The 26,991-nt window shown below is 43.2% G+C and overlaps 1 protein-coding gene across 2 annotated transcripts; it reads left to right on the top strand.

The window, feature by feature from the left end:
• Positions 1-2,197: 2,197 nt before the first annotated feature.
• Positions 2,198-26,130, top strand: elp2 (elongator acetyltransferase complex subunit 2). Of its 2 annotated transcripts, none has more exons than XM_035182406.2 (22): positions 2,198-2,392; positions 2,529-2,607; positions 3,452-3,522; positions 3,619-3,763; positions 4,627-4,704; positions 5,001-5,065; positions 5,171-5,240; positions 7,805-7,951; positions 8,137-8,232; positions 9,112-9,212; positions 14,781-14,912; positions 15,452-15,601; positions 16,887-17,078; positions 17,282-17,351; positions 17,496-17,591; positions 19,072-19,129; positions 20,072-20,144; positions 20,938-21,130; positions 24,393-24,514; positions 24,632-24,774; positions 24,960-25,073; positions 25,452-26,130. In XM_035182406.2, exons 1-22 carry the CDS (start codon positions 2,261-2,263, stop codon positions 25,645-25,647), a joined length of 2,523 nt encoding a protein of 840 aa, XP_035038297.2. In that variant the 5' UTR covers positions 2,198-2,260; the 3' UTR covers positions 25,648-26,130. The 2 variants fall into 2 exon arrangements, with proteins under 2 accessions (XP_035038297.2, XP_035038296.2); XM_035182405.2 differs by having other exon boundaries at positions 2,202-2,392; positions 8,134-8,232.
• Positions 26,131-26,991: the final 861 nt, after the last annotated feature.

The following is a 26,991-nucleotide window of genomic DNA, read 5'->3' as shown; positions in this document are numbered from 1 at the left end:
AGACGGCCTCAGATCTCCTCAGGCACAACAGAAGGGGCAACAAGATGAATGAATAAAACATCAACACAATATTAAACACTGCTTTTTTTATTTTATTTATTCCTGCTTCATAAATCCTAGTGGATGAAGCTAGTTGGTTGGATCTTGACTTGTAGGGCGGAGTTTCTCAATTTGGGAGGTCAGGACTGAACTAAATTAATGATAAATGGAAATACAATTTATATATGTTTTAGTGATAAACAAGTTAAGCAAGCCCAGATTAATCTCTCTTATTTTCACGATATACACATAAAAAACACATAAATCCTAACTCAAAGTGTTTTCCCCCCCAATGACCCCATCATTATTGAGGTTAGAGAAACAGGTGTTGTTAAAGAATGTGAATAGTGAGAGCATTAATCACCGTGGTGCAAAGACATGTTCACAAAACATCTCACACAAAGGTGTATCCTCTCTTTAGTCCTGGGAATAATCCACAGGATCCTTCTTAAACAAACCTCCTCTCTCCTGCAAGGACCTTAATTAATTCTCCATTATCTAAGCAGGTACGGACATTTCCCCACAAGAGCATGATGAATGCATCGTCAAAGAGGCACAGAGATAATAGTGATGTGGGGTTTTTTTTTCACAGACGCAGCTGTTTGGCTCCGTCCCAGCTATCTCCTCGCTGCCTCTCTTAGGATGAGAGCCAAAGATGCGCGGGTGCGCTCCACAGAGAGGTCGTCTCGCCCTGCCAAGTCTGCCTGAATCCTGTCTCACTGAGGCAGAGTGAGCAGGGAGCACAACAGCGAGATGAACACCATCTTTTTTCTACCCAAGTGTTGGTGACAGCGCATCTGCTTTGCCTTTGTCATGCACATATCTACCACAAGCCAAGCACGGTCCGAGGCAACGCCAAAAAAAGACCCCGGCACCCTTTCCTGTTCCTCTCCATCCCTCCTCACTTCCTCTCCGGCTCTACCCCAGTTTATCTTTGCTATATTGTCATTTATCATATTATCTCAAGGGCTCACAGATGCCATCACATTCTCCCCCCTGATCATGTCAAGTAGGTGCTTGGAAAAGTCCTTCTGACAAACTGTTGCCTCAACCTTTAAAATACAAAAGGCCCAGAGGCTTACTTTGTAACAAGCAAGGCTGTCTGGCTGGCAGCTCGCTCAGCTGCGACCACTCACCATCACTTGCAAAGAGAATAATACATCCAGACAGTAGCTGTGTGTGTGTGTGTGTGTGTGTGTGTGTGTGTGTGTGTGTGTGTGTGTGTGTGTGTGTGTGTGTGTGTGTGTGTGTGTGTGTGTGTGTGTGTGTGTGTGTGTGCCTGGTGTACTGTGGTGTTGTTTGAGCAATTCCAAAATAATGTAAATTTGTATCAGGAATTTGGTTTATTTTCTCTGCTGAATATTTTATAAGGTTTTCCTCTGGTGAGACCAAAGTAAAATAGATATAAAATGATCACATTTAAAATATTTCACAGCGCGTGAAGAGATTGAATTACATTGCCAAACCCCTTCAAAGAAGCCCATCTAGGACACATTTCTATTTTCGTACGTGTATACAGTTCAGTAAATGCATGGGCTGCCTTCAGTGCCATTTGCAGACACTAGACGGATGCAGCATGTAGCTTGATATATGTGGGGCCCAACCTTCAGCCAGAAAACCAATGTTTAAATCCCCCAGCGGTCATCCCCCCAAATATGACTCTAAATTAACAAAAGCTCCATTCTGGAGTTTGACTCTAGGTATATACACACAAGCTAATAAATGATCACCCCATTTCTACCCCTTCACTTTATTTATCACGCGTGGATTAACAAGCATTAAATCAGTGTTTAATAGGACAATCGACTGTGAGTAGACAGTAAGATTCATCCTGCAGTGATGTTCAGTTATGGTCTGAATACATTCAAATATTAATAAGCAGGAAATGAGGGATCAATAAAGACCACGTGACCAGTTCTCAAAGAAAGTGAGAGAAAACACAGTGATTTTGTTGTCACTTTCCGCCATCTAGTGGACACTGCTCAACATTGCACTTTAGTGAGTCAAACTTGTGCAGTATTTGCTTCAGAACACAATAAAAAAACTAAACCATGGAAAAAAATTATGTAGGAAATCGTGTTTGAAAAAAATACTAACCTACTTTAACTAATCAAAGTTTGTTGAATTGTTGCACTGACCTCAGGATGCGGAACATGTGTTCGCGCGGATCGGTTTCACTACGGGCCGTTTTTACAGCAACACCGCATCTCCAGCTTCCAAGATGGCGGCGCCTGTGATGGAGACATGCCATGTCGCTTGTTGCGCCAACAGGACGCCACATGTTGTCTCCTGGAGTCGCGGGGGAACCATTGCGTTCGGGACGTGTAATTCAGTGGCTCTGTACGACCCGCAGGTACTGAACTGTGTCTAATGGCGTCATGTCAGTGACGCTGCTGTCGGCGACACAACCGAGAGAATAAACACAGATTTCTGTTTGTTAATTTAATAATAAACCTCTTATAAAATAATGTGATTTGATAAAACCGCAGGAGAGAAGAGTCGCTGCTGTGCTGAACGGACACATAGGCAGAGTGAATGCTGTTCAGTGGGTCCACAGAGAGGACTGTGGTGAGTGAGGACCCTGATGTGGACCTGTCAAACATCTGGACCCCCCCCGTGTATTTGTTACCCGTTTAGTTTAAGATAGGTGTAAGATGTAAGTTGTGATTAGGTTAAGGATAAAACTCTTAAACATGAGTTGAACCTGGTTCAGGTTTGGAATAGGGTTTTGGTGAAGCTGTTCCACAGTGAATATAAGCAATGTAAAGTAAGATGTTCTAACAAGTTGGTTTAGTTCATTTTATTACATTGAGTCACTACTCAAACTAAGACCTCAACTAATTATCTTCACTTTGGCCTTAACACTCTAGTGTAAAGTCCTTTTGCTGGCATGTTGCTCACAGGCCTTACAACAGTATAATAAATACATGATCGGCAACAACATTTTAACCAGAGGCCTATTGTGAAATAAGCCTGGCTGCTGTCAGTATTCCAGTTCATCCCCAAACGTGTCTGATTGGGATTAATGTCAGGACTCTGCAGCTCAGGGAACTTCTTCCACCATCCAACACAGCGAAGAGGGAACCATTCCCCTTAATACACAAAAGTCTCCCCCAAAGTGTTGCCACAAAGATAAATCAAACTATTTCAATTTGTATAACACATTTCATACATAAGTACACTCAACACACACACACACACACTAACTACCCGATGCCTGAGAGAACATCCATTTCTTACGTTTGGTTTTAAAAGAAGATTCAGTTGCAGTAGAGCTCAGATCACCAGGCAGTATTGTAAATATACCCTAACTGTAACCAAGTGACCTAGTGATAAGATGAGAGAAGAGACTTTTAAACTTAAAATCCGTAAGAGTTCATTATCCTGACTGTGTTTGTTTCTGTTGTCACAGCTCCGGAGACTCATCTTGTCTCAGGAGGCTCAGACAACCAGCTCATCGTCTGGGAGGCTCAGAATGACAAGGTGACGCACCTGCTGTGCAAAATTGTGTTTTCTCAAAAGTTCCCTACTTCTTTTTACAGTCATATGATCCAAAACGTGTTCACTTGCTGTTTCCAGTTCAGCCAGTCATGGGAGTGTAAGGGCCACACTGGTCCAATCAGTGCTGTGGCTGCCATCTACACGGAGGGCTCGGAAATCCTGGTGGCCTCCTCATCGTCCGACTCCACCGTCAGACTGTGGCTCTGCAGTGAAAACAAAAAAGGTACAAAACAAGATGTAAATGACTCATTCATTTCAGCTTGTAGAGTGTAGAAGAGTCATAATATTGAACAGTAAATAATCATGTGTGACTTTATCCCCCCTAGTGGCTGCTAGAGGGAATTGCAGTGTTTACTCACAACACAATCACTTGCCTCACCTCTGCAGGGCTGTGCAGCAGTTTAGTTTGAATCTATGACGTCATGTTTATATTTTTACATTTTCCAGACAAAAACAGATTGACTAAAATTAAAGATCAGCTGACCTGTTTCATGTACAGAAGTCAAAACAACATGACATGCACAGTTTTTATTTCTCTAAATAATTTAATTTGACAGATTCACACCGGTTGTCCACCATCCATCATGTAGTTGAATTGAATGAATGAAAACTGTCATCCACATCTACTACATTTTTTTTTTCTCAAGCTGTCACCTGTAACAGCTTCTCTTTGTTAAAAGTTTCTGTCCACCTGTCAGTGCAGATGGATGTGTGTGTGTGTGTGTGAGTGTGTGTGTGCGTGTCTGTGTGGACTGGCAATAGCCTCTGGCTGTTTTTCTGGGTAGTAATAGTAGCTATAAACTGTTCTGTTTGTGCCTGTAGCCAGATTGTGGGAGCTTAAAACACAGGGTACCCATAAGTGAAGGCAGAGGACAAAGATTTAACTTTGGCAAACATTCCACACAGGAAAAGTATGAAGAAGTCCTTATAAGTACAACTGTGTTCACACAAAAACAAAAGCCCACATATTTGAGCTTATTATATACATATAATTATAAATATATATTTTTATGTTTATTTGAAATGTATAAAAAATACACATAGTGACTGTAAAAGTTGAATCCCTTGTGCATGTGTGTTCCTCAGCTGAGTGCCTCCATATCATACCATTCGGCAGCGGTTTCATGATGGATGTCTCTCTGGTACTGTTGCCAGGCAGCAGAGGTAAGCCTAAGCTGTTCCTACATAGAAATCCTTTAAGTTGTGTGGCCTATACACTCGCACACACACACACACACATCGTTCCTCTCTTCCATCTCAATTTGCCCCACTGCTTTGGTGCCCGTAACCGAATGTCATATTCAAACTGCACTCTGCGTTTGAAGTGTCTCGTGTCAGTTTGCATTTCTATTTGACGCGCCCTTCGTCTGTTTGATGTCGCGGTGCGTCATCCTTCCTTTCCACCTTGCTCCTGTTTATTAAACCTGGATGACAGCAGATGTAAACCTTGTTTCTCACAGTTCCCATACTGGCCTGTGGGGGGGACGACTGCCGGGTGCATCTGTACGTGCAGTCCAGCGGGCAGGTAAACTCAGATCAGTTCTCACTCATATATTCTGTGTCAACTCTTTCATTTGAAGTTTTATATTTAAAATGCAATATTTGATCTTATTAAATTGCTGTACAACAGTTCCAGAAAGCTTTGTCCCTACAAGGGCATGAAGACTGGGTTCGTGGAGTGACTTGGACGGTGAGTGTAGGTGAGTCCCTGATGTTACTGTTTCACAAGCAGAACTTTGTCTGATTTCTTACTTTCTCAGTCAGAATCAGAATCAGATTTATTGGCCAAGTATTTGCACACATACAAGGATTTTGCCTCTGGTTTAGCACTGCTCTTGGTGTACTTACGCATGAATTGAAATACAAACAGTTTGGTAAGAGGACAAAAAAAACTAAACAAATAAGTCAAAGCAATAAACAGAAAGAAAATAAACACAAACTTCTTGAGGTACCAGGGCTGAGATTTGAGACTTGATCTGTTAAGAACAGGCAGTTTCGCATATATATTGCAGCTCGGGGCTTGACTGGGGCTGCAGACTGTCTTGGATTTTGATTAATGGGCTAACTCCGCTTGTTTAGTTTTGTTTGTTGAAGCTGCAGAGCAGACCAGTCTTCGACCGTGTTCAAACTCCAATCCACAGTTCTTTAGTAGATTACTAAACTTATTTTGTCTTTTTACTTTGTACAACAAGAAGAAAGTTTCAGTAAAGATTTTCAAACGAAGTACCTGGACTGCTGAGTTTGTTTTGGAGTACGTGCTACATTCTTTGACTCTGTAGTCTAAATCTTAGTGGGCTCTTCAAGAAAAGGACAGAGCCACACTAACAGTGAATAACTAATACGTCCTAATAACTACGTTACCAGGGTTGCATTTTGTCGCAGTGTACAAAGCAAGTTAGGAAAGATGTTTTTGACGATAAGAATACATTAGATAATATATAAATGAGTCACAAACTTCAACCAATAAGATCTGAGGCAGAGAAGCAGGTTGTAACCCTCATGAAACAAAAAGACACATTTTTCTTCTTAACTCAATAAAACTTAGAAAACTTAGACTAGTCTTTGTGTGTCGAGTCTTTTCCACCAGTTATGTTGGGATCGCATAGAGAAACACATGGATCCAATCCAGTCTCTTCTAATTGTGTAACCCTCTTCAAGGGCACTTCATTACTGCTCTGTTCTGACTGTGTAAAAGCTATTTCATCCCTTAACCAGCCCTCTCCACCAGCGTCTCCTTCCCACTCACAGTCTATGAACTCCTCCACGCTGCCAAACTAACAGCCAGCGAAGAGACGCACAAGTTTGTTTATAGGAAATATCTCGATTGGAGTGACAATACCCTCTCACCGCTGAGATAGTAGTTAAATAAATCTTTCTCCTCTTTTATGACCCGGCAGATGGCAGATTGCTGCACCAGAGGTACAGTTTATAATAGCTGTTAAATATTCAGATTCAGAGCAGGATGTCTGTTTTTTATTTTTATGCTTCTGTCTGTATTTTGTTTTCAAAATCATGTTTTTATTTCATCAACCTGGACCTTAGATTTGATCAGCGCTACTTTAAAATCAGACCAGTAACTCACTCACCCAGTTACTTCTCCTCCCTAAGATGTTTATTTATCCACAGAATTAAAAGAATTGAAATTAAAAAGACTTTAAAGTATCATCAACATATTGAGATGTAACCGTGTCACAAATAGAAGTTTGTGTCGGTGCTTTCCAAGTTTCGAAAAACAGGGTTGTGTAAGAAAATTGTTCTCAAGAAAAAGTCACTAGTGCAAGTAGCTTTGGCAGAGTTTCAGGCACGAAGGCAAACCAATCAACGCTGTCATTATCATCAGTGCCATTACACCGTGATTGACAAACACTAATGGCTTTCCTTTCCCTGTCCCGACATTCATGAGGCCTCAGGTGAAGGTAGAAGAAGACTTTTTTATTATGTCTGTTTGTCTCTGGCAGAGGCAAAAACTGGGCCAGTGGCCATTGGACTAAAACTGAGAGACAGGAGCGCTCAGGGATAGTGACGTGTACTTTGTTTACCTCCTGTCTGTATATGTTCGGTGCAGACTCCTGCTGTCTTACAGGCCACATCACAATGAGGAGCAATCTTCTCTCGTGCCTTGATCACAGTTCTAACAGACAACAGACAAAAGCAGAAGTTAAAAGTCTAAAGACAGGCTACCTGAGGCAGAAACCAGAAAATCATTGTGTTATTCTGAAGTGTGCACCATCTCCTTTAGGGATACAACATAGGAGTATTTTAATTAATGAGTATTCTGCTGCTTATTTTCTCCCCTAAGCGACTGATCTTTTTCTTTGTATTTTCCGAAGCCCTCAGTGGCATTTTCAAATTTCCTTTTTTGTCAGAACAGTTCAAAACCCATACCCCACATATATGACAGGAAAAGCCACTAATCCAGCCGCACGAATGAATGGTTTTATATTTAATTATTTATACCTGTATTATTTTAGCTTGTTGCGATGCCTCCAAGAAGCCAACAAGTTTATACATGCAGTTTTAAAGTTTTATTTATCTGAAATACATGAAGCACTAAAGTTGTAATCTCTCCTCTTGCATGAATGTCAGCATTTCTGATGAGATAATATCAGATATTACGTGATGAGATAAAAGCAGGTATTAAGTGACGAGAAACACTTTGTCAAAGCTCCACATAAGAGCAAATAACACAGAGTGAGTTGTCTGGTATTTTAATGTTTGACAGAAAGTGTCTCAGGGATTCAGGTTGCGTCTCGGACTCTTTCAGGTGGGGAGCTGTTATTAGCCAGCTGTTCACAGGACTGTCTCATCAGAGTGTGGAGGCTTTGTGCCAAGTCTGGGACAGACACCGGCGCAGAGGACGATCACACCATCATCAAAATGAAAGAGGACGTGTTTGAAGTGAAGGAGAGAGGTGAGCGGCCCACACTGGCTCAGCTATAGAAAGGGTGTTAATTAACCACAGTGAGGAGGCACATTTTTTGTTGGTTTAAAGGCCCACGGTGATCACTGACCTCCATAAAGAATTAATCCACCTGCTACCTTTCTTGTGGTCATAGCATAAACTGATATCCTGATACCTCTGTTTCCCTGCAGCAGACGTGTCGTCAGTGTTTGCCGTGTCTCTGGAGACGGTCCTGGCAGGTCATGAGAACTGGGTCTATGGAGTCCACTGGCAGCCCCCTTTCTACCAAGGTACCTTGATTAATAAAACAAGGAAGTGACTGGTCACAAATGAAGAGCATTTGAAGGACAATGTGACATTTCACAAGGTTTTTGAGAAATTGCCAGGAAGTCCGACCTAGAATCTATGAGCAGTGTTCGTCGAAAACGAAATCACTTATTTTAGAATTGGACACAATCGGCACTAAACATTCCCATCCCTTATTCTGTTACTAGAGCCTGTGGAAGATTGAGACATTGTTTTACTCCCTTTGTCCCACAATGCTATTGCTTACAAAAGACAGTAAGAGTGGCGACAATTTGTAAGAAGAAAAAAAAAAGGTGTTGAAATGTTACTGGCTTAATGAGTTCTCAGGGGGAAGAGCTGCTAGATGTGCTAAATCTTCTCTTTAAACTCTATTTGCCTTAAAAGCTTCCTTACATCAAGGTCACTTCACACTCATCCCAGCTCGTGTGTACATCGCACATCAGCATGTTTGGATGCTTCAAGTAAAGCTCCGCCTCTATGAGGGCAGAGGCCGCTACAATAAATTCTTGCTCAATTATGCAATTGAGTTGTACTTACTTGAAAATGGTCTTTTAAAGGAGAATGTTTTTGCCTGTGATTGGTCGGGCCTTCTTTAACAGTAACATTACTTGATTTAATGCACCATAGTAGAAATCATATAAACAACTCAGTTTATACTGTATATTCACTTTAAAATAAAATACATAATATAAGGCTGAATGCAATGGTTCTAGAGGTAAATCGGAGGTGTCGTGAGTTGATTGACAAGATGTTTAAAATGTTGAAAACCTCTGTTTCAATAATCGACTGTTGCCCGTTGATCATAATTGACTGTGGATGACGTTGCTGTATAGATCCCAGTGTCTCGTTGTCTCCCCCTGCAGCTGGTGAATTGCAGCAGCCTCTCAGTTTGCTCTCTGCTTCCATGGATAAAACCATGATCCTCTGGGCTCCTGAGGAGGGATCTGGAGTCTGGGTGGAGCAGGTCAGTGTTTACTGGAGTCCAAGGCGGGTTTACTCAGATACACAGATCCTTGACACATGCTATCAGTCACTCTCTGAAGGAAACACACATTCCTAAAGACTCACAAAACAGTTTCCCACCCTGTTTCTGCTAGCTTCCTCGTCAGTAGCTCTTTACGTGATCCAGAACTCGAGCCCCCCTCCAGTAGCTTCCTTCCTGCTGTCAGGGCCCCTGCGTCGGTTTCCTCCCTTCCTGACATTGAGGTGTCAGGAATAGAAGTGATAGGCAGTGATGAAGAGGCGCTGAGCCCAGCGCACCACTGTGAGTTTAGGCAAACCGAGGTTGTCCTCCCCCATTTTCCCTTCTATCACTCATCCTCTTCTACATCCCATTCCCCAACACGTCCAACAGAGGATGGCAAGGCCTGTAGAAGTCATGCCACAGCCTCTAACGTTGCCTTTCTCCTCATTATTTTTTCCCCTTCATGATCTGCTCTTCCCTTTGACTTCCCACACCTGCTGTCCAGCGTTTTCTGTGCTCCTCCTCCTCCTTTTCTTCACCCCATGCCTTCCTTACTCTTCTCCTGTCTCATCTCTCTCACATTATCTCTCTCCTCCATTCCCTTCTCTCCCCACCAGCTCGTCTCTCTCAGCTTCCAACAGCTGCTGTTGTGCCAGAATGGGGCTAAATTTAACACAAGTGTGGATGGCAAAGGAAAAAAAAAGTGTTCTCTGCCCATCTGCCCCACAGCTTCTTCGTTTTTATAGTATAAGTGGCAAATTCTTTGGGGGTTCAGGAGTAGTACCACTTTTCCACGTACCTGACAGAATATCAGAACACACACGAGTTGAGTTGCAAAAATATCAAGGCGCTAACTGCTGACAAAGACGCGCTCACACACGCTGGCGTCCCAAAATATGTCCCACAAATGCACACATCACATAGAACAGGAATGTTTCTCACCTCGCCGTGGCAGGTACCTGGAGCGCGATCGCACTCTGAGGTGATGAGAAAAGATTTCACACTTGATCAGTTCCATTTTTGTACCTTTTGATCTCATCGTTCACATCCACAGTGACGCGCAACAAAGCCCAAAGAAAGGAGCAACCATGAAAGTCTCCACACTCCGACAAAGGGACGATGATTAGGGCCTGAAGCCAGCGCTAATGTCACATATTCTTCTCCGCGTGATTAGACAAAGTCGAACAATAGAAAAGAGAAGCAGCCAAGGTGTTTGAAATAAAGTCTGGTGTGGCTGCTCTCCCTTCACAGCTCCGACTTTTTCCCTCAGTACCAAAAATTAAAGAAAAAGTGGAATAGCCTTTTTGTTGAATGTGAAAGTGCTTTTTATATGAGTCTTCTCCCCTTTTCCTTTTCTCTCTATTTCTCCTCTTCACCTGTTTTTTTTTTCTTCTTTTCAAATGCGAGCTAGACCCTTTGAACTGTCAGGTTCGCTGCCTACAAAGGAAGCTTAACCTGTGAACCTCTGACACGCACACACGCAATGATGAAATGTCAGTGAATAAACTTTATTTACATTTTGTCTGTATCATTAGACAGAATTAACGGCCTTTGGCCCTTTTTTGAGTGTTTTTATTTTTTGACCCGAATCGGCTTCACAAAGGCTTTTCTGTGGGACCTTGAAGTTTTTGGCAGAGCAGCGTTAAATGATCGGCCATGTGTGTCTTAATTAGCTTATTTTTACAAAGAAGTGCTCCACTTCTTCACACTGATTATAGTAATTGGTGAGATTTAATGGCGAATGGGGTTAGCAGTGGGGTGGCTGGGGTCCACTGCTGCGTAAAGTACATCCTACTAACGAGACACACTGGTAATTAACATCTCAGACTGACCACAGCGGGCCACCACAGGGCCTGGAGGGATTGTCAGTTTGTGTGTATGTGTGTGTGTGTGTGTGTTTGTGTGTTTTAGAGATAACCTATTTCCAGACCTCGGCCTGTGTACTCTCTTCAAGTTGCACTCGGCCCCAGAGTGGTTCAAGAAAATGCACTGAGACCAAAATGAGCTTCTGAATAATGAACTTTTGAATAATGTGTGTGGATATGTAGATGAGTGTCTATAAATATTGAATGGTATGGATGGGTTTAATATTTGACTTCATGTTATCCCAGGTTAAGTAACTTCAGTAGTTGTTGGAGCAGTGGAGAGCAGTTCAGAGGGTTGAGGCCAGAATGTGTTTGGATGTTCTTCTTTAGGAAGCAGACGGCTTTGTTTCAGATTATTGACAATTTTTTATATTTGGGTTTAGGTTTTTAACAAAACAAGAAACTTGAAGAAATCCCACTGGGCTGTGGGACATTTTTCACATTCTCAATATATTTATATTATTTATTTATATAATATAAATTATACATATTATGTACTGTATATATTTTATTAATGATGACAGCAATACATGGATTATATGTTTTCATTGAGCATGGCCCTGACAATTAAAAAATATTGTTTTATCAACAAAATAAAGGCATTTAAATAGAAATGGCATAGAAACCCATAAAAAGTTTACTTTTCAGACAATATATCAATAATGTAAATTGTTTCAGAATTGAAAATAAATAATTAAATATTATTTAAGTGACTATGGCCTCACAAAGTTAATTAATGAAATCTTTGAAGTCTGAAAACTTGATAAAAGTTTTACTACTTGTTTTGCTGGTCTTTTTCCAGTCTTGCAGCATTAAGAAATGTTTTCATGTTTTATTCATTACACGATTGACATCCATATAGTTGCTTACTGTCGAGAAACTGAAGGCGAGAGTCAGCCTCTCATTGTATAAGTCAGTGTTTCAGCCAGGAATGGTTGAGCGTCACCCGTTTTCTCTCCCTCCAACAATGATGTATGCCTTCCTTACCTTGCCGTCCCTGTTCTCTCCCTCCCCCAAACCCCCTCTGGCCAGCGATAACGCACGCTTTGCATCCATATTGTTCCTTCTCTCGTAAACAAGACAGATGACGGCTCTTTGCCTCTGTGAGTTTTTGCATGATTTACGGCCGGCTCTTGTGTGCAGAATTTTAAAATCAATCTGCTTAATGTTGCATCTCGTTTTCTCTCAATCTCACCAACGGTGTTTCTACCTGGCTGTCGGTCTCTTTCTGTCTCGCTCTCTGTTTCGGTGGATGGCTGGAGGATGGTGCCATTCAAAGTGAAGACATGCCTTTACCGCCGTCATTAGTTCCGCTGTGTTCCAGCCTGCAGACAGGGATTATTTTGAAGGTCATTGATGACCAACTCTCCAAAACTGCGGACACAACTTTACTGCCCCATACAGTAGACAGACGTAGAGAATGTATGTGTGTGTGTGTGCGCCCGCTGATTTTTGTATTTATGTGAGCTTTTTTGTTAAACATGTAATGGACGCCCACGTGTTTTTATGCATTTCTCTCTCAGTGTGACTCAGGTCACCGCTGCAGCTACACCGCACGCTTCCTGCTCGTAGAAAAGATAACGGGCTTAGCTCTACATCTTTTTGCGATTTTAATCTTTCGAGTATGAATCCAGCACTTCTCATATTTCCTCACAGCCCCGACCATATCATTTAAGACACAAGCTAATTAAAGATGGAGGAGATATAATATAGCCATATCTGGATAAAGACCGCAGTGTTGCTGAGGGAGCAGTGCAGCGCTCTCCAGGGCTGTTCGGCTGCTATCGATTCTAATAGATCTCTCCTCTTGCCCAGTTTACCTCCAAGGCCTCGGGGCCCGATGAAGCTTTTAATTGTTTGATTTCCTCGTGGCCAAGAGAAGCTCGACAGGTCCACACAATTCTCTGAAAGTCCTGGAGTAAATAGTGCTTCTTTGTTTGTTTAAGAGCAATTAATTAAAAATGAGAGTTAAACTCACAGTGACTATAAATGTCTAATGCAGGGGTATAGAATTAGTTTCTCAACTTTTTTGTATAACTGAGTTGCAGCTTAAACTATTCTGCTTCCTAAACAAGAATTCCTGTGTATTCAGATTTATTATATTTTGGTTAATTCACACATTGTGTCTTGTTATTTCCATCCAGTCCCATAATCCTGCATTGAATCCTTCTTGTAATGCCAGCAATAGGATGTGATATTAATAGTCTTGTTTCCTGTATTTAAATATGGGTTTTCTGTGGATATTAATTTCAATGAAAGGATGTAAGAATACATCCATCCATTATCTGTACTGCTTATAAGGTCACAGGGGGCTGGAGCTAATCATAGGGGACATTGCGGGAGAGGAGGGGGTTTACCAAGGACAGTAGGCCAGTCGATCGGAGGGCCAACAGGCTGACAGAGACAAACGACCATTCACGATAACGTATAGAGACAAATAACATTCACACCTATGGGCAAGTTAGTGTCTCCAATTAACCTTAACCATGTCTCACACAACACGCAGTGAACATGCAAACCTTCTTGTTTTGAGGCAACATTGCCAACCACTGCAATATAATACAATAATATGTTTTTAAACATTTGTAGACCTAATTTATCATTACGGTAAAATATTGACTTTAAAATGTCCTCCTCCTACATACATGTTTCTTTTCTTTTTGTGAAGTCTATGGTGTTAAACTGACCTGAGACTCAGTGAATTGAGTGAGTTTTCATTTATCAGTGCAACTGGGAAATGAACTTAAATGAAAATGGGATTTCTGCCCCAGGTAGTGATTCCAATCCACAAAATCTAATGTAATATTTCTGTTTACACACAAAAGCAAAGTGTCCAAAACTGGACAGGTGTTTAAAATCCCAACAGAGCAATTGTTTTAAAAGGAAACCTCATGGTGAATTGAGTTTATGGGCATTTTTTAAATTGGATTGTTGTTTTTAAGTGGGAGGATGGTTTTACACCGTCTTTATGATCGTGCCCTGGGATGGCGACCGCAGACTGACGCAGGGGTCACACGCTCTCACCCGAATCCGATTTATGTAAATCCCTCTGTGTTCTCAAGCTTTGCCATTTTTCATGATTATTTGTTTAATGTGATATGCTGCTCTGTGATTGCTTTCGTTTTGTATGAGACAAATGTATTTAGTTTGAAAAAAACACAACAATTTATTCAACTCTAATAAGTCCCATTTTGCATAATTTTCTCGTCTGACTTGTCAGCTTAATTTGCTGTTTTTTTTCTGTTTCCATCCACCATTACAGAGGCTGATTCTAGCTGGTGGGAGGCTGAGAACAGATTTGACACCCAAACTTTTTTTATTTTTTACCCCTCTCTCTTCTGAGCCTGTAGCTTTTAAATAAAACGCAGGTGTTTGACAGAGCAGATGGGCTGTTATCTGTGTCTGGATGTCACAGAGGATGACAGCAGCTGCTAAATTCATATCTTTCAGAAATAATTGCATTAGAACAATAACCTACTTTACTGATTTTTTTTCTCCATATGTGGCAGTAGATGCATGTTTACGTTATTTAATGTTACTTTCATCTTTCTCTGCTGCAAGTCAGTGACTCTGCCCCAGAAAACAAATGTTATTCGTCCACCTGATGTCCGATACCGACGTGTTGAGCAGGCAGATGAGTTGAGCGTCATGATCGGCAAAGATTATCCTGCTTTATGTGTTGTTGTTTTTTGGTCTACACCAGGTGCGTGTCGGGGAGGTTGGTGGCAACACTCTGGGTTTCTACGGCTGCCAGATGAGTCCGGATGGCTCCATGATTGTGGCTCATGCTTTTCACGGGGCGCTGCATCTCTGGTGCAGAGACCAAGATAAAGAGGTGAGTCATGACCTTAGTTTTATCCAACCTTTCAAATTTGTCTAGTTTGTTCAGTTAAATTTGCAAAATAAATGTGATGTTTTCCTAAAGCAGTAGAATGACAAGAGTGTTTGAAATAAGAGCCAGAGTTTGTGTAACTGCTCCACAGCTACACAGTGTGTGAGGGACAGTGATTAGTGTAATTAGTCACACTCAGTCTCCTGTCTGCCACTCAATGTGACGGGCTAAGCATGTTTCTTTGTGGGAGAGAGTGGAGGTCTGAAGTCACAACGCAAGTTCAGAGATAACTGCACTGCAATGACGTCCGCGTGGCAGGGGAATTTAAAGTTGAGCCCAAACCTGAAAGTGTTGATAACTAATTCTGATTGACTTCGCAGACAGCAGGTAAATAATTGAATAGATTAATATATTACAATCAACTACTCTCCTGAATGGGCTTAGCATCAGGTGGCAGGGGTTGTGGTCTTCGAGGGGGGGTTTAGAGAGTGGTCCCGTGCTTAAAGGTTGTAAACTGACTATTATAATGCGTCTCTGTCCAGGGGGGGTGGAGACCTGGAGTTGTCATATCAGGTCATTTCAATGAAGTGCGGGACCTCAGCTGGGATCCGGAGGGTGAGTTCATCATCAGCGTGGGTTCAGACCAGACCACCAGACTCTTCACTCCATGGAGGAGACAAGATGTCAAACTGGTAAAGTCGCCGCAGAATCTCACCTATGACGTGTTTCTATTGACGAGCGTTTGCAAAGCTCATAGTAGCTCAAACTACTAAATGGTTTTTTGTGCATAGTTTGACATTTCCAGATGTAAATGTCTAACCCTAATAAATAAAAAGAATCAAGGTAAATCATTAGATGGAGGAAAAGGAAAGCAGCCTCACTGATGTGCAACTCACAGAAGCCAAACACAACTAGGGCCTTGTCCAGTCCTGGTTTTAACATCCATCCTGAGAGAACCGATCACAGAGTGACAGCGTTTGGTTTTTTCTGTTCACATCTGGCATTCAAATCCATCCTGAATGTGACTACTCCTGTGACCACTTGTGATCGGATCTCACTTCCCTGCTCTATAGGCAAATATTCTCCACCATCATTTGTTTCACAAAGATCAAATGATTTGGTTTTACCCAGTCTTACTGTGTGTCACATTTGTAGTGTAAATGAGCTCTACCACAACACATCTCTATTCACAAGCCATTAAAGAAAACAAGTGTTTCACAAACACATGTTACCATTCACATTATTTGCCTTTCTATTCTCATCATCTTCTGAAAGCAGTGCTTACTTAGTATGCTTCTCTCTCTTCAACACCGGCTGGTTTTATTAACCTTTGTGGGATGTAGTCAGTACATAAAAAAAACACGTTGTCTACTTGCAGCCGTTTGCTGAAATATGTTTAGACTCCTGACGGAATTTTAATAGGTTTTAACTTAATAATGAAGAGGGTTTTTTTTTTAGAGGTAATCGTGTATTTTTAAGGGAAAGACTTCAGACTTGACTAACCGGGACTGATTGATCACCTCCGGCACTACTACAGGAAACTGTTGGATTTATTACCAAGTGAAGCTTCTGACTTCACCTCACGTTTATCCAGGTGAAATTGTTTTGGGCGGAGTAAAACATTCAGTTAGGTAAAAACTTAATCAAGGTTCCAGAGTTCATTGCATTATTCAAGATGCAACTTTGGATATTTGCCACCTCATGCTGGGCCAGAAGAACTCCACTCATTGAAGTGGAGTCATCCACCCTCCCTTGTGAGAACACTTTGCATCTTAATCTGAAAATCTTTCATTTGAACAGGAGAATCAATTTCTTATTTGGCTTGTTTTCAAACGGCTGGATTTAAGGCCGAGAAGTCCCACAACATCAGAGGATCTATTGCAAACGGATGTATTTAAATGCTGGCACTTCCTCTGGCAACCACAGCTGCTTAAGGATCTTAATACAAATCTTTGTGTGTCTTTATCGCCCCTGCAGCCAACCTGGCATGAAATCTCCCGGCCTCAGATCCATGGATACGACATGCAGTGTCTGGCCATGGTCGGGAGGTTTCAGTTTGTGTCTGGAGCCGATGAGAAGGTCCTGAGAGTCTTTCAAGCACCTCGCAACTTTGTGGAGAACTTTGCAAACATCTCTGGGGCGTCGAGAGAAAAGCTGCTGACGTCCAGCGTGAGTGCCACATTGAATTGGTATTCCATGACCGCTAAAGTTTTTGCCTCTGTCCTATGATCAAACTCGACCAAACTTTCTTGGGAGTGTCTTTTTCACTTTGTTTTCTAAATGTGGAATGTGCTGAGTGGACGGCTCCCTAAAAACCCTGCTGGTTATTGATGTGTGTGCTGCTGTTCCTTCATTTATCTTCTCCCTGCCAGGACTCTGCCAACCTTCCAGAGGGAGCCAGCACACCTGCCCTGGGTCTGTCTAACAAGGCCGTATTTCAAGGTAAATTACCCGGTTGGGGCCAAGTTCTGTCTGATAATCAATTTTCTCCCGAACAACTGTTTCATATTAAATTGATGGTTTGTTCAATATTTTTTACTCTTTTCATATATTGTACATTTACAGAAACAATATCTTGATTTACAGGTGACCTTGTCCAAAAAACCAATAATGAAGCGGAGAAGCTCAGCAGTGTGTCTGATCAATACCAGGAGTCTTACTTCCACCCACTCAACATGACCGGTACTGTAAAATGAAATATCCTCTAATATAACGGAGTCGCTTACTCATCTGAGTAAAGCCACATTAAACTGAACCCTTCCTGATGAATAAATGTATGTAATGAATGATAGGCGGATTCATATTCCTCATTGCACATATTTAAGAATTCCTGTCCGCCTGCAGCCAAACGTTCCTATAAGACATAATGATATGAAGCTGGACGGACTGTTAGTTATTACCGTCGACTCCCACAGTCCCCTGGAGGTCGGCGGTCTTACAGCAGGACAGGGGGGTGAGAGGAAAAGGGTGGTAGGTGATATCAGAGGAAGTGGTGATGTGAGAAAAATGCCGGGAGAAGACAGGAAAATTGCAGGTTCATTTTACAGAATGACTCCAAAACAACAGAAAACCTAAAAAAAAACAACAAAAGGATTTGAAATATGAAGCAGGTTGGAGAAGGGAAATTGCCTTGAACTGTTGTGCAGAGAGGACACGGGAAAAGAGGAGTAGAGGAAACAGAAGAAAACGAGAGACAATAATTGCAGGAAACAGGCAGATGGGAAAATGGATGAGAGTCAAATGAGGAGAACAGAGCGCTGCGCTTTAAAACCCCTGGGCGAGAGGGTGTGAAGGGCTGTCATCAGCAGGATTGAAGCCGCTCCTTAATCTGCAATGCTAATTAGAAAGTAGGCTTTTGTGCATGCAAAGTTTAAGTATCGATGACCCCGGGCTGTGACGAGAGCAACCGAGTGCTGAGATTGTTGTTAACAATGCTTTTTCACCCGTTTGATTGGCTTCTGCGGGCAGGGAGACAAATTAATAATTATGCAAAAAAAAAACGAGGAGAAAAAAAAACGCCGATGACCAATAAGAAAAGCACGAGGAGTGTAGCTTTCAATTACAGGCAACACGAAGGCAGCGCGGGCTTGTGCAGAGCCTGCGGCGTGAGGGAGAGGATTGGCACTCGGCTAAATTTGATCCCCTCTCAAAGCCAGCAGCCGTTAAGAAATGGAGATAAAGCCGTGGTTGTTTCAGAAAAGCTTTCTTTTTTTTGGGGGGGGGGAGCGGCGGCGGCAAGTTGCAGAGCTGAGGATTTCATGCAAGCCAAATGTTGAAAGAAGCTGTACGACAATGTGAGAGAACATTGTCTCGAGGCGAACAATCGTGTTCTCAGTGTAGCGTGTGGCTTTTAGCTCGCTCACTCTCTCTTTTTGGTACCTGTTTTTTTCCCCCCCTTTAACTTGCACGCTTGTGTGTCACGTGCACACAGTCCCTGTCACTCACTGGGATAAAAGTACAGGGATTTAAAAGAGCAAAGTTATAACGGCCACTCGGGTGTAATCCTCATCTTGTAAAAATTGTAAATTGGTTGTATTTTGAATTTAAAAACATCCGAGTTTTCAGGGCTTTGCAAATGACAATTATGTAAGCATATTGAAGTCTGTGGTTAACCGTGTGTGTGTGTGTGTGTGTGTGTGTCTTTTGTGTTGTGTGTTCGCAGAGCCCCCACCAGAGGATCATCTCCTTCAGAACACACTCTGGCCTGAGGTCCAGAAACTGTGAGTATTGAATTAAATCCAAACCCTCTCCGCTTCTCTTTAGATTCACTCACCTGCCAGCGGAAACAACATCCAGAGTCCTGAGACAATTTCAAATCGCACTGGACAACTTGTTTCCATTTTTCCATTCTTCCTCTGCCTATAGACGCCAGAGTTTCCACACCGCTCTTAATGAAGCAACATTTCACATTTGGAATTGTGTTTGTTTGGTTTTGCTCTCAGGGTTTGAACTGCCCAAAGCGCTCGGTTGTCTTCATCCCCCTGTATTCATCAGCCAATCAGAATCCAGCTTCCCGCCTTCCCATGAGCCTCCTCTCCAGGCTGAATATACTACCTCCATTTGTGGCCAGTGTTAAATCTATTTACCAGTCAGTCCAACATATACATGACGTATGGCGCTGCTGTTTATTTGAGGTGTGCGCATTTGGCTTCACCCCCTTGAATCATTTCGAGCATAATAGAAACATTAAAATGAGTAATTGGACGAATTATTCTCGTGGCATAAATAATATTCTCACAGTTTCGGCCAAATGGATGCAGCTTCTGAAAGCTTCCTCGTTGGGGAAGAATTGAGTTGCAAGCAGCAGTTGCCAAAGTAATCAGGTAACATTAAAAGAAGCTAGATGGCATTAGGCTGTGAGTGATTAGCGGGAGCATCATCACTGTTCATCTCTGTCAGCAGGAGAAGGACCAGTCACCACAGATCAACATTTTAATTTCACACTCTGCTTATTTACCTGTCAGCAGACGCTGATGGCTCGAGTCTGAAAGCTCGTTGACGTGCTGCTTTGGTTCATGAAAATATTTCATCGTCACAGTGGGGAGCGTTTTCTCTCTTTGTTGTCGTCCACCCTTCACCTGCCTGTCTTTCACATCGTGTGCCTCCTTCAGCGCGCCGGCTCATGATTAATCTCTGTATGATCGGCCTCCTCTCGTCTCCAGGTACGGCCACGGCTTTGAGATGTTCTGTCTCGCGTCTGACAGCGCCAGGACGGTGGTGGCGTCCGCATGCAAGGTCAGTGTGATAAGACCGAGGCCAGAGACCACGTCGTACGGGAAACCCCCTGATCAAAGGCAATAGATCAGAGAGGATAAAGCCCCATGACATAGAGGCACACACACGCACACGCACACACACGCACACGCACACGCACAGACACACCAAGCAAGGTGTCAGGTATTGATAGTACATATGTTGTCCTAACCTGGCTTTCTGTTTCCCCCCCCCCCCCGATGGGTCAAGTTCCACATCACTAGCCCATCGATAACGGAGAAGCTCTCTCACCTCGCTGTCTTACCAGACTAGCACATTCACTCCGGTGTCTTATTTCCATCAGTAGTGATCAGAGCCGATAGAAACATGTTTCTACTGTGGAGTCAAGTGAATTCTGATTGTGTCCATTCCCACTGCAGGCAAAACCCAGATGTTTACAGGCATATGCTGCAATATGACTTTTTCCCTTTCTACCTCACCCACCCTCTCCCCCTGCGTTTCTCCTCTTTTCTCGGATCCTTTCATCATCTGTTCTTCTTTCCTCTGCTGCTCTTTGCTCTTATCTCTCCTCACAGTCATGTTGTTCCCTTCTCCCGTTGTCCTCATCCTTCAACCTACCTCTACATCGTGAATTTTTTCCCCAACACATCTTATCTAGCAAGCAAACGTTATATCGAATTTTTCACATAAGTTACAAAGAACTTTACAGGCAGAAGAAATGGCAAAGAGGCAGAGATAAAACAAAAGATTTAAATATTCCGTGCAGTGTATTTTTAATCTGACGTTTCAACTGAACCAAACTGTCTCTGTCCAGGCATCTAAAGCCGAGCATGCAGCCGTGCTGCTGTGGAGTACAGACACGTGGCGTCAGCTACAGACGCTGCCATGCCACAACCTCACCATCACCCAGATGGCCTTCTCACCTGATGCACAGCTCCTGTTGGCCGTTTCCCGTGATCGCACCTGGTCTTTATGGAGCCGCAACTTGCCCACACCTCAAAGTCCAGGTGAGGAAAGGGGGAGGAGCGGCCGTTAATGAGGGTTCCACTCAGGTTCCACTCAGGTTCCACTACAACAAACAGTTTCATTCAATTGTCAGGATTTTGTTTTAGCATGTTTGCTCTGGATGAGAAAACAGTTCTTCATGGTGCTTTGAAAATTCATCCTCTTTAATTAAAAACGTGTTTGAGCGATTGTCAAGACAAAGGGACAATATTTGAGCCTCACTGAACGATAACAGCAGCTATCCTACTTCAAATTAATTAAAATAAGGTAAAGCCACCGAGCAGATTTGTTCCAAATCAAATTCCAAGTTAAGCTGGCCTGATTGGAAGTACCCTCCTAATTAATACTGTGAAGAGCCAAACAAGTGATGCATTGACTGAAAAAAGGAACTAATAAGCTTATTTATTCATTCTCTGCATTTTGATGTAAACTGACCACAATTTGAGTTTCTCTTACTGCCCCCCCCCCTTTTAAAAAAGCCTATCACTATCTTTATTGCAGATAATCCTTTAGGGCAGTTGATGCAACCCTGCATACAGGGAACAGAGCTCTCTGGTGGACAATAACTATGCTGATTACAACAGATGCCTTTCTATATATTCCATTGAATGTCATCCGTTGCCAGAGGGCTTGTCAGTAGAGCAGAGTTGCAGTGGATTGCGGGAGCTCATCAAATCTGTGCTTGTGCGCATATCGTGTCAGGTTACAGGAGAAAACTGACAGTGCTGTAAATACATTTTCTTGAGTTGTGCAAAATTAGTTTGAAGAAACACAGACACAGTCTCCTGTGCAGTGACCCTGACCACCTGACCTCCCCACCCTGCGTCTTTGGTTTGATTCCAGACAGCTAAGTATTGTTCTTAAAACCTCCCCGTTTGTCATCTGCATCCCACATTTCGCTTGATATATGTCCTTTTTGACATTTAACTCCGTGATGGTAAAAGGTTAAATTTGTATCTGGAAGGTCAAGACTGTCAGTATCTGCATGGTGCGAGAAATTAAAGTAAATGAAAATTTACTCCTGTTCAGGACGGTCCTAATTGGCACTGACACAAGTTAAACAGTCCTGCACTCTCCTGTTTGCCTGAACAGTGGACTGCACCGATGTAGGACTGTGTGTGTGTGTGTGTGTGTGTGTGTGTGTGTGTGTGTGTGTGTGTGTGTGTGTGTGTGTGTGTGTGTGTGTGTGTGTGTGTGTGTGTGTGTGTGTGTGTGTGTGTGTGTGTGTGTGTGTGTGGAGGAGGAGGAGGAGTGGAGGGAGGGAGGGTCCCGTCTCTTCTCATCGGCTGCTGAATCACTCAAGATGATTGTTAGGAACACACACGTACATGCTCATAGGTAACTTTTGGGGACATTATGTAGATGTGCATTCGTTTACAGGAGCCTCACATTACCCATAACCAACTACTACCTGCCTAACCTTAAACCAAACACTAACCTTTACCTAACGCTACCCGAAACTCAACCATAACCTCTGAACCAGAAATAAGATTTCTCTGTATTGGGGCTTCATTTTTTTGTCTTTACTGGTCTTTAGTCTCACGTTTGTCCTCAAAGACAGACAGATACAGACAGATACAGACAGACACAGACACACACAGACACACACCCACACACCCACCCACACACACAGTCTCAGAGTAGGGAAGGTTAAACGAAGTCAGAGTGATTTCCTCTCGTCCTCCCTCCTCTCTGTCTCCTACCTGTTTTGTCTCAGCACATCCTCCTCCATCTCCTCTCCCTCTGAGGTCAAGCACCCAGACATCTGCATGAAGGAGACGCTGTTACGTCTCACTCCTCCCTCACACATTTCCTATCTGATGGGTGCAGCCTTACTTGGGTGCCGCTCTTTCATCTGTATGTATTTTATATTTTGTGGTGGGACTGAGATCCTCAAGAGCGCTAATGGAAAGAGGTGCAGCCCAAACAATAGACCCTCAAGTATGTGTGTGTGTGTGTTTGACAGAGGTAGAAGGTTGTGAGCGAACAGACGAGCCACAGTGATCAACTCAGACTGTTGTGGTGACACTGGGGTTTTATGGCTGTGTGTAAATGCAGATTCAGGTGTGTGTATATTCGTTTTTGTTGCCTCCTGTGGACCTTTTTCTAGCATAAACACTGACCTTGTGTGGTGCTAATGAGGCAAAACGTTTTTGAGGACCTGGTTAAAGTTAAAGTTTTCATATAAATCGTGGCATGAATTGGTCCTGGTTAAGGTTAGTAATGAGGATTTGGTTTGGGTGTCAGTAATAAATGAACAAAACCCTAGAATGGGCCCTTTATATTTAAATACTTTATTTTTACATCGGGAGCGGGTCCTCTCTACGGAGGCCGCCATGTTTTTTACAGTAGCCCAAACTGTACAAACTACACACTTTTTATGACAACTGAAGGCTACCACAGTTTCTCTTTCATGGGGAAGGGTGAGGTGAGGGGTGTTCAGCTGCAACATGACACTTCACCACTAGATGTCACTGAATTCTACACACTGTACCTTTAAATATTAGCGATTCATAGATTACAGTCAAGAAATGAGGAAAGACTAGTTCCGAAAAGCCATTTTAAGGTCATGAGGGGAGTTTTTTCACGACAAACCTTTTGAATATGTAATTCAAAACTCCTAAGCAGAGAATCCCCCCCTGTTCAGGACGGTCCTAATTGGCACTGACACAAGTTAACCAGTCCTGCACTCTCCTGTTTGCCTGAACAGTGGACTGCACCGATGTAGGACTGTGTGTGTGTGTGTGTGTGTGTGTGTGTGTGTGTGTGTGTGTGTGTGTGTGTGTGTGTGTGTGTGTGTGTGTGTGTGTGTGTGTGTGTGTGTGTGTGTGTGTGGGTGTGTGTGAGTGAGTGAGAGAGTGGAGAGCAGCTGTAGTAAAGCAGCACCACTGCAGACAGGTGACTGCCAGCAGCATACAAACAACCTCCAGGGAAAAACAATCTGGGGTCTGAAATGACTGAGGCCGGGAAATAAACAGCAGCCGGTCATAAAGCAAAAGTGACTGGAATGGAGGCTGGAATGAGCTTCTCTGTCTTGTTGGCTTGTTTATTTGTTGCTCTGGAGAGGCCGGCGGTACTGAGGCAGACCTGCTGATGTCAGGCCTCAGTCACCACGCCGGCGTTTTGACCGTCGGCTCGTCTCTTGTCAGCAAACGAGGTGCGGGCGCGTCGTCGTGTAAATGAAATGTGATAAAATATGTGTCGAGTTGTAGCTGGTGCACAATGTAATCTGTTACCGTTTGTGTGTGTGTTGTTTCCACGCAGAGCCGCACTTCTCGCTGCACGCGCACACGGCGAAGGACACGGCCGTGCACAGCCGCATCATCTGGTCATGTGACTGGAGCCCCGACAGCAAATACTTTGTGACGTCCAGTCGAGACAAGAAGGTCATTTTCAGACGCCGGCTTCACTCATAAAGAAAAGACGTAAACTTTGAAGGTGAAAGTGAATTAATGGGATTTGATTCCTCATTTATTTTTGGGTGTGTGTTTGTGTTTGTGCAGGTGATCGTGTGGGGACCCTGCAGATCAGAGGACACTGGAGACTCTGAGCTTCCTGCTGAGATTAAACACTGTTCCTCCATCTTGGATGTGGGGGATTCTGCTACTGCTGTAGCTTTCTGCCCTGTTCTCTTCCCTGATAACAGGTACACACACACACACGCCATTTTTTATGCGTTATAGTTGCATGTATGAATAAATATCACCTTACAAATAAGTATAGTATCAATATGAATGAATCCCATATGCTGCTCCACTGGAAGAATGTGAAGGTTTGGGCTACTAAATTACATAAGTGTGTGCGTGTGCGTGTGTGCATGTACGTTCACAGCTACCTGTTGGCAGTTGGCTTGGAGAGTGGCAGGATCCTGTTGTACAGGTGGAGCCCCGGCCAGGAGGCTGCTGGAGGACACGACTGGAGCAGCTGTGCAGAGACGGATATGTTGTATCCTTACCACACTTGGAAAACACACACACACACACACACACACACACACACACACACACACACACACATACGAGTTCATCTGCAGTTTATCAGAACACAGAAAGGCCTTCAGTGGCCAGTGGCAGCTCATGTAAATGACAGCAGTGTGGCTCCAGTATGAAGCTGCCAAGAGGTTTTCTCATGTGTTATAAAGGGAAATAAGCAGCTCTCCTGTCCTTTAGCCTGAGCAGCAGTTGGGGGACGGTATCAATGGGCATCATGTATGTGCCCGATCAATAATCCTTTAATTCTATGAGAGAATGTTGTGATTATCCTTGTGCCTGTTGCCATCCAGCGCAGTGTCCTGCTGTTTCCCTTCACCACTTCCTCCCTCAGACAAAGCCACACTTTGGCTGTGAAGCGGCTCCGCTGGAGGCCCCGGGCCGGCCGGGCGGGTCGAGACCACAGCAAGGAGGACGGGCAGACGGATGGAGAGAGTGAGGCTGAAGAAGAGAGCTCCTGGGTCCAGCTCGCCAGCGCTGGCGCCGACCACTCTGTCAAAATCTTCAGCATCAACAGACTGGCTCTTTAGCACCACCAACGATGACACTATTATGTCCCTCACACACACACACACACACAGACAGACAGAGAGACACTTGGATCGAGGGCCACAGGCCTGACTGCAGCACCGCGGCTGCAGCTGCTCACTGGCAGAGCCGTTCAGTCCCTGTGACAGCCGGTTAAGTCATGGGTCAGTCTCAGGACAAACCCACGACACACACGCCCCACGGTCTGTCTGCACGCTGCCGAACCGATTTGATGGGCGGATCCAAGATGGTGAAAACGCCATGAGCTCAGGGGGGGGGGGGGATTTTACTCAGACACTTCAAAGTGTTTTAGATTCAAAGAAGAAGAAGAAGATGCTGCAGATATTTAGACTGGTTCAGTAAACATCTATCTATATGGTGACTGTCTGATATTCATGGTTTGCTCTGCACTTGATAAAGACATGTGTGTTGTTCATTTGTTTTATGACCAATTAATTAAAAGTTTTCTATATCTACAAATATTACGGTGTTTGGTCTCTGAATGAAGCTCCAGTGATTTGTAAAATCATCAGAAATAATGATGTGAGGTGTAAAATCAACACATGATTAGTGTTGAGGAGCCGTGACCTTCACTTCAATACCTGTGGGGTTTAGTCCAATGACTACAGGGCTGATGTGCATTCAAGTTTATTATTGTGGAAGTCATGTTGCCATGTTTCAGATTTGTTTCGATGTTTTCCACTGGCGTTTGATCGAAGTGTTACTGAAACCCTTCTGAACGGATCTCTATGAAAGTCTGTGGAGAGGTGAAGCTGATGACTTAAGGAAGAACCCATTCAATTGTGGAGCAATTCCAGATAAACGTGCGGATCCAGGATCTTTTTCACTTTAACATGGCGAGAGAGGGCATCAGCCTGGGTGGAGCCAAGTGCTGTCCCAGCAACCTCTTTGTTTCTGAATAAATATTCATCCACTGACTGCTGAAGCTTGTATTAGTTGCATCAATTACACTTGGATACACAAAAAACTAAAATACAAGAAATGTCCGCCCACTAGTTGAAGCTGTCACAAACTTTTGAACCACCTCCCAGGTGATGTTTCTGACACAGGCCCTTTAAACTTTACCTGGGAGGTGGGAGGAAACGTTTGTGGTGGGCAGACATGTCTCTGGTTTTAGTCACTTCTGTCCAGCAACTACTGTTCATCAAGTTTGGATGCGTGTGCTTTCGTCTAACTTCTCTTCAAAATGAAGCCATGTCTCATATCTCATCAACCAAAGAGAGATTTTTCCTTTTTTAAACTTTTAATTGAATAACTTTTTAACGAGTAGTTCACAAGATTAAACAAAGAAAAACCTTCGAAAAAGAGACTTTTTGGTGGCAAAC

The sequence above is a fragment of the Hippoglossus stenolepis genome, chromosome 17, assembly GCF_022539355.2.
Source record: "Hippoglossus stenolepis isolate QCI-W04-F060 chromosome 17, HSTE1.2, whole genome shotgun sequence".
Classification (NCBI taxonomy): domain Eukaryota; kingdom Metazoa; phylum Chordata; class Actinopteri; order Pleuronectiformes; family Pleuronectidae; genus Hippoglossus; species Hippoglossus stenolepis.
The sequence above is the reverse complement of the archived record's forward strand: the minus strand, read 5'-3'. Positions and strand labels throughout refer to the sequence as shown.